The 7,485-nt window shown below is 45.5% G+C and overlaps 1 gene segment (V, D, J or C); it reads right to left on the bottom strand.

Moving 5' to 3' along the window:
- Window positions 1–1,498: 1,498 nt before the first annotated feature.
- On the bottom strand, window positions 1,499–6,042 carry LOC148480505 (Ig kappa chain V region 3547-like). The segment is given in 3 exon segments: window positions 1,499–1,806; window positions 5,828–5,882; window positions 6,028–6,042. Coding segments are annotated over 3 exon segments (378 nt in total).
- Window positions 6,043–7,485: the final 1,443 nt, after the last annotated feature.

Raw genomic sequence — 7,485 nt, 5'->3', positions numbered from 1 at the left:
GTGGTAGAATATCACGGCATGATGAGTTTCTTTCATAATACGGTTAGGATTATTACCTGCACTGTATGTGAATCTCCTTATGCTATGCCCCATTTTTTTGGCATATTTATCCAGCCCTGATAAAATTGCACATCATTTATTATCATTGCATATTGTAGGTAAAAGTAATATACATTTTAGTGGGGTTTTTTTACAGGAGAGGGATCCTAAGGATCTCATTTTGAAAACAGATGTGATTGTGTAGCCAGTAGGTATAAGCAAATATATACAATGGCTAATACTATCAAAAGATGACATAAGTTATTTTGAGACAAGCTCGAATAAGCTGCAGAGCTTCATATATTAGGTCACATTGTAGTCCCTATAGAAATCTCCTATATCTGCTGCAGCCTTTTATTACTGTACTGTACTGTACATAGCTCCAATAAGGAATGCAGAAATTGTATGACAATCTTTCTAAGGATTTTCTTTAATAAATATTCTCCACAGTCTCTAAACCAGTGGTTTTCAACCAGTGTGCTGCGGCACACTAGTGTGCCGTGGCCGGTTGTGAAGTGTGCCGCGGGGCTGTTAGAGCCACCGGGCACATTTTACTGTACTTCAGCATCCCAGGCCACTGAGCTCCTCTGGGAGACTCAGGTGCGCCCGGGTAGTGACCTGCGGCGGCGTGACATCACAGGTCACGCACGCCACGTTGTCCACTGCCCTCCAGCTCGCTCTGCCAGCCAACGCCCTGCGCCAATCAGCCAGCCCGCGCTCTCTCTTTATCTCCTGACCGGCAGCCTGCCTAGAAGCCCACCCGCACGCGATCCTGCTGCAGTGTGAGTGGCAAGGGGGGAAGAAATGTGGGTTTTGTTTATGTCGGTGGGGACCAGACATTTTTTTCTTCTTAGTGGTTACCAGCCATAGTTTATTTTTTCGTGGGAAGCAGTCATGTTATTTTTTTTTGTGAGAACCAGCCATATGTTATTCAGCCATATATTTGCCTATGTAGTGGGGAACAATGTGTTTTGTTTTGTTTTTTGTTTCTGTGGGGCCAGCCATAGGTTTCTATTTCTGTGGGGAGCAATGTGGAAGTTGTTTTCTGTGGGGAGCAATTCTGTGGGGCGCAATGTGGTATGGTTATTTTTTCCTTGTGGGGCGTAATGTGGTATGGTTGTTTTTTTTTGTGGGGAGCAATGTGGGGTTTTTTTTCTGTGGAGGCCAGCCAATGTGATTGTTTTATTATTGTGGGGGCCAAAGTAGTGTGTTTTTTATTCTTGTGGGAACCAATGTAGTGTGTTTTTTCATAGTCCGCGCACACCGCACCGCCGGATAGTGTACCTTGGCAATTTTAAAATCTTGTGTAGTGTGTCGCGAGTTGAAAAAGGTTGAAAATTACTGCTCTAAACAATCACCGTTATGGGGTTACATGAGATTGTTATTAGGAGACAGATTATTCTCCATGTCTGGCACATTTCTTACAGAAAGAGGAAGGAGGTTTTTGTACAGCTCTGTATCACTGTGTGAGCGGGAACTGAGCACCCTGCTGACAGTAATACTCTGCCTCATCTTCTGCACTCACTCCACTAATTGTTAGTTTATATGAAGTTCCAGATCCAGATCCACTGAACCTGTCTGGGACTCCTGTATATCGGTTGGTTGCATAATAGATAAGAAGTGTTGGAGGTTGTCCTGATTTCTGTTGGTACCAGGCTAGTACGCTGCCTATATCAGTACTGGCTGTACATGAGATGGTGACTGTACCTCCTGGTGACACAGAGATATAACCTGGGGTCTGAGTCATCACAATCTGCCCACAGGACCCTGAGGATTAGAGGAGACATAGTCATTACTGATACATGTCTGTATATAGTCATATAAATCCTGCTCTGATTATTTATGTTACATGTATAGATTCCCCTACACAGCACCATGTAATGTCCCCAATCTCTCACCCTGAATATAAATGACTATCACAGCCAGCAGGTAACTGTGAGACACCATCTTGCTGTATCTGGGCTGTCAGATAGACACTATAAGACGTCTCCTGTACAATGAGATATATATAGAGAGTGACAGGTGAGATGTGACAGGAAATACCCCAGAGACTGTGTATGGAAATAAGATGGAAATTCTGTGGTGACAGATGATGCTGATGTTAGAATAACAATGCTGTTGTCACTAATCAGAGCATTTACTTACAGCAGCGGTGCCTACAGTCTATCCATAGTAGAGAGTATGGATATAACATGGTGGGAGGAGAGAATGAGGGAGGTAGAGGAGAAAAATGGGGATGGAGAGGGCATAGTGCTGGCAGCCTGTGTATAAATATACTGTTATAGCTCTTTATATGCTGCCTTATATGAAACGTGTAGATGCATCTGGACCTCTCCGATAACGAGACATTTATAACCAAACCAATTCCACAATTCAAAGAAAAATTATGAATTCTACTAAATGAAGCTTTGAATCAATGTTTTTAAATGGAAAATTATTTTGATTTTCTAGATATCTCGTATGCTGGATTTCCATATTTATTATATGTTACTAAACTATTTGAATCCCATAGATACATTATGTCAGGGATAAAGTCACTAATATCAGGAATATATAAGAAAGTTACTATGCAGTAGATTTTTTGTAGCCGGTTAGAAAACACCACAGATCACCTCAATCTGCTGGAGTCAGAGGTTTGGATGGGAAAAGTGAAACCGCTGACAAACCCATAAAAAAGCTGGTACATTTATCATAAATAAGACAGGATTCATAGGCTATAAAATTAGGAAGGGACCAATATTACTAGGTGCAGATTTCATGCTGGGAACTGGAAGACGGAAGTTTTGAGTAGTTACCTGCACTCACCCCAGGCAGTCCCAGGCTGGGAACATCCACATAGCCTGTTACTACCGGCGCTCCACTTCCAGACACCGGGCGCACAATGATCAGCTCATCCCCGCTGACTTCTATACAACAGCGGCTATTAGCCAATATCAGGTGAGTATGCCCACCTCCTGTTTTCAACCTCAGGCTCTGAAGAACACCTCAGCAAGTGCCCACTGTTATTACCAGGCCCAGATACAATGTACAGTCCAGTTGATATTTTACTTTTATTAGCTACCTAAGTATCTTTTGTGCATGATTGATAACTATTGACTGTAATATTGTGACATTCAGTTTCAATCACACTACGCCGATCACTGGATCATGAAATCTGACCGATAGTATAAGGAATATTCCAATAACAAATAACACCTCAGTGTTCTCCCCAGAAAATGTTGGCAGCCGGGTGGCATAAAGTAGCAGCCTTCGTACAAAAAGGGGCGTAGCTTTACATGGAGGGGGCGTGGCCACACAATAGAACCAATTCACATTAAGCCCACACAATATGGCCCCTTTATTGCCCTTTATGTACACAGTATGCCCCCTTATTGACGAATATATACACAGTATGTCCCCTTATTGCACATTATGCCCACACAGTATGACCCCTTATTGCACACTATGCCTGGCCTGGGTGTTGGGAGGGGGCAAGGGTAGATAGCTAGGGCACTATTGTGGACAAGGAGGAGTATAGGGACAGGCAGTGCTAGGGGTAAGGACGGGGGTGCACACAGCAGTCAGGGTAAATGGGAATTAATACCAGGCAAAGGGGAGTGACGGGCCACAAAGCCAGCAAGTAACACCAATGACAGGGGTCCACACCTTTCAGGGTGCTCCTCTATCAGCACCATTTACACCTGAGCAGCTGCAGCACAAGCTTCTGGAAGTGTTTCTGCAGCAGCAACGGGTCTGCACACCTCCCCAGCCCGAGTACGACATCCCCACTGAGGCACAGTGAATGGAGAGTGGCTGTGGCGAGAGCAGCGTGTGATGGAGAGGGACCGGAGTGAGCCTGAGTGAACCGGGAACACAGAACGACGAGCAAGCAGTAGCTACAGAAGGCGCACACAGAGGGAGGAGGAGCCACAAGTGCCAGGGTGATTCTGGGAGCTGTGGTGAAGAGAATTTGCCGGTGGTGATTGGTTGAGAAGATGCCGCCGGCTGTGATTGGTTTCTGCGGTGCTGCACAAACAGCGCGTCCTGCAGGTTCCGGGCGGCAAGATCATTTTGCCGGGCGGACCGCCCTTTAAATAAAGCCTGGGGAGAACACTGCACCTACATGTGGATTTGTTGTGCCTCTTACAAGGCTATCATAGTTCTATCCTATGGTCTACAGTCTTACTGAACCGGGATGTGAGGTGTGAATAAAGTCCAGTACTTAGTACAGTAGCGGCATCCCGCTCTGTCTCTGGGATCTTTGTACCTACTGGTAGGTGTGGATTGTCCTGTGTTTCTTTGCAGCTTTGGCTGTGATCCCAGGTGTTAGCCGGATGTTACGTGACATCTCCGGGAGCCCGCGGGGTGTCTGGCAGCCGTGCGCCCATCGACGTTCTTTGGTGGAGTGATGCGATGCGGAGAGCCGCGTAGTAGGGTTGATCCACGGTCCTGTGGAGTCAATGGGTGGTATTGGGCACAGTGATGAGGCTGGTGGGGGGGACCCAGGGTCTGCCTTGCAGCGCGGTGCTGGATCCTCTGCAGCCTTTCTTTCTGGTGTGGTAATGAGTACAATGGTCAGAGTTCTGGTGGTTGGTGGGGGGTGCTGATCAGCACCCCTGGTAGGTACAAAGATCCCAGAGACAGAGCAGGACGCCACTACTGCACTAAGTACTGGACTTTATTCACACCCCACATCCCGGTTCAGTAAGACTGTAGACCATAGGTCCAGCAGGGGAACGTGCAGGAGTAAGGACCGCACGGAAAGAAGCCCCCTGAAAGGGTACACCCACTCCCCAACCGAGGATTACAATACTCATCTGCTACTCCCCACACCATATAACGGAACTACCTAGGGAAGCATTGTGCCTTACCCAATAAAAGGTTGGATCCTACACTTATTGTCTGCCTCATTTGTATTCACCCACGTACACCCACAAACATTATTTATACAACAGCCACATACCCACACTTCCATATCCCCTACAGCCCCACATTTCCATTCCCTTCCTATCCCACAACCCCCACTCTTATTTTTCCCCTTCCCCCCCTTTTTTTCACCTTCCCTTTCTCCCACACACACACACCCTTAGGAGCGCACGTGTACCACATATTCCTCCGTTTGAACCAACAGGCACAGGTACTCCTGTTTTCACGCTGCTACACCTACTATTTCCTCATCCCACCTCCCTCACAGTCCCCCCACCCTAACCCCACCACCACACCACAATTGTGAAGCGCAGACCGCCCCCTTCATTTATTTCTTAATACTGGAGCAAGTTTTCTGGTTAGCTCTGGAGCAGAATGCTATGAAGCAATACTGGAGCAGGTTTTCTGGATAGGACTGGAGCAGAATGCTGTGAAGCAATACTGGACCAGATACTTAACCAGGAGCCAAGTTACTGAGCCTTAGAGAGATGTTGTTCTGGCAATGAGCAGTCTCTGGGTTATACGACACCCTTAGCTGATAGGCTGGATGAATCATGTGACTGGGGTTGCTGGAGACTGGTTTTTCACAGCAGATCATGCGCTATTGTCCAAGATAGTGATGCCCATAATGCAGAATACCAGGAACTGTCTATTTACAGATGAGTAACCACAGTTCTCAGGTATGACAGATGGGGCCATCAGGGATACAGATGGGAGTAAGATGACACAGCTGGACCCATACCACGATGTGTAGACACCTGTAAGAGGTGTCTACATTTTCCTAGACCTAGTTTAACAGGCAGCAATTCCGTGTCACCAATAGAACATGTACTTTGAGAGGAAAGAAATCTACAGTATAAGAACCTGCAAGGCAGAGTCTTACCTGAGCAGGTTCTTTGAGACAAGAGAGCACTCATCCCTTTATATGAGGTATCCACCTAAAGGAAAATGGTAAAGTAGAGTCAGGGTTACTGAGAACTGGAGCTGACTATGGTGGAATAATTAGTAATAATTTCCAAACCTTAAAAACCACTGCAAAGCTTTTATTCTGGTGTGATGGGACCAATTCACAATCTCCTGCACCTTTTCCAGATCCATCTGCAGACCTGTGCCAGACACAATGTATTTATAGAAGTGTATGGGATATTTCTGAAAAATAATTCTCTCTAATTTACAGACTAGTGATGAGATCTGAGTTGGGAAAGAACATTAGCTACAAGTTTCCTATGGGAGAGAATGTCACTGGATACATTTCATAAATCCATATTTGTGTGTATTAACTTATATAGTAAATCCCCCAAAATGTTGTTAACAACATTTTTGAAACAGCTGAGGCATTGAAATACCCACATGGCATGTCCAAATATTCATAGTGACCACCCAAGGTATTGATGGCAGTCTTCTAATAGTCCCCTTTTCTCATTCAGATCAAGTTATACACACAACGAAGATCAAATTTGGTAAAAATAGAGCCCCCTTGATGTGATTGCATAACTCTGACATCCGTGCACAGGTGAATGACCATCTAACATCAGAACCGCTCTGGTGGGAGAAAACCATCAGTGCAGGAGCCGGGAATAGCAGTATGCTCGTGTATAGCAGACCACTGATGCTGACAACAGTCACTGACAACTGGCTGGGGGAGTGACCTTAGGTAGACATGGTGCATGCCAGTGAGTTCTCTATTCTAAAGTTTATGTTGCAATCCCAAACTGTATGAAATGGACATGAAAGGTCCAGAACACGCTAATGGCACAAGGAATGACTTAAAAAGAGGTGAGTTTTTTATATAAGGACATACATGCAAGTGTTTCATGTTGCTGTCAATAACACAATGACAATTAGGAAACTAGGATAGTTCACAGGAAAAAGTGGAAGATTCCGTTTGGAGTCAAATGAAAAGGAAATGAAATTCCCTGCAGCATCTGAATGCAGTAGAGTGGACAAAGTATTAGAACCGTGGGGGTAAAGCAGGACAGCCACACTAGAAATGGATTCACACAAATGATTCAGTCTGTCCTCTCCTGTATGAGTTAGATCATGGCCTATCCCTGCTACGACGGCCCTGGTTACACTGTGTGGGTACGTAGGGCCTGATTCATCACACAGGCAGCTTTGTAATTGCGATCCTTGCAATAATGCAGCAGAAGCATGGGCATAACTACCATAGATGTAAGGGGTGCAGCTGCTACGGGACCCAGAGCTTATGGGGGCTCCATCTTCTTTGTCAAAGATACATGTATTGTATACATTTTTCACCATTAAGTGGTACATAGGGGCACTTACAAACTTTTGCTATGGGGCCTTGAAATAGCTGGTTACGCCCCTGAGTAGGAGGTGTATGACATCCCCTGCTGCATTTGCTATAACAGCACTTTGACAGAGCTCAAAGGCTTGGATCACCATCGCGACCATCGGTGGTCGATGGACCCTATGGTGTACAGCGCTGGGTGGCCTGTTACACGTTAAATTTTATTGTTGTATGTGATGATGAAGTTACAAATGGAATTTTATTGTTGTATGTGATGATGATGTTACACC

The sequence above is a fragment of the Taudactylus pleione genome, unplaced genomic scaffold (genome assembly GCF_031769625.1).
Source record: "Taudactylus pleione unplaced genomic scaffold, aTauple2 ptg000611l, whole genome shotgun sequence".
NCBI classification, from domain to species: Eukaryota; Metazoa; Chordata; class Amphibia; order Anura; family Myobatrachidae; genus Taudactylus; species Taudactylus pleione.
Note: the sequence above shows the minus strand (reverse complement) of the source record. Positions and strands in the feature narration are given on the sequence as shown.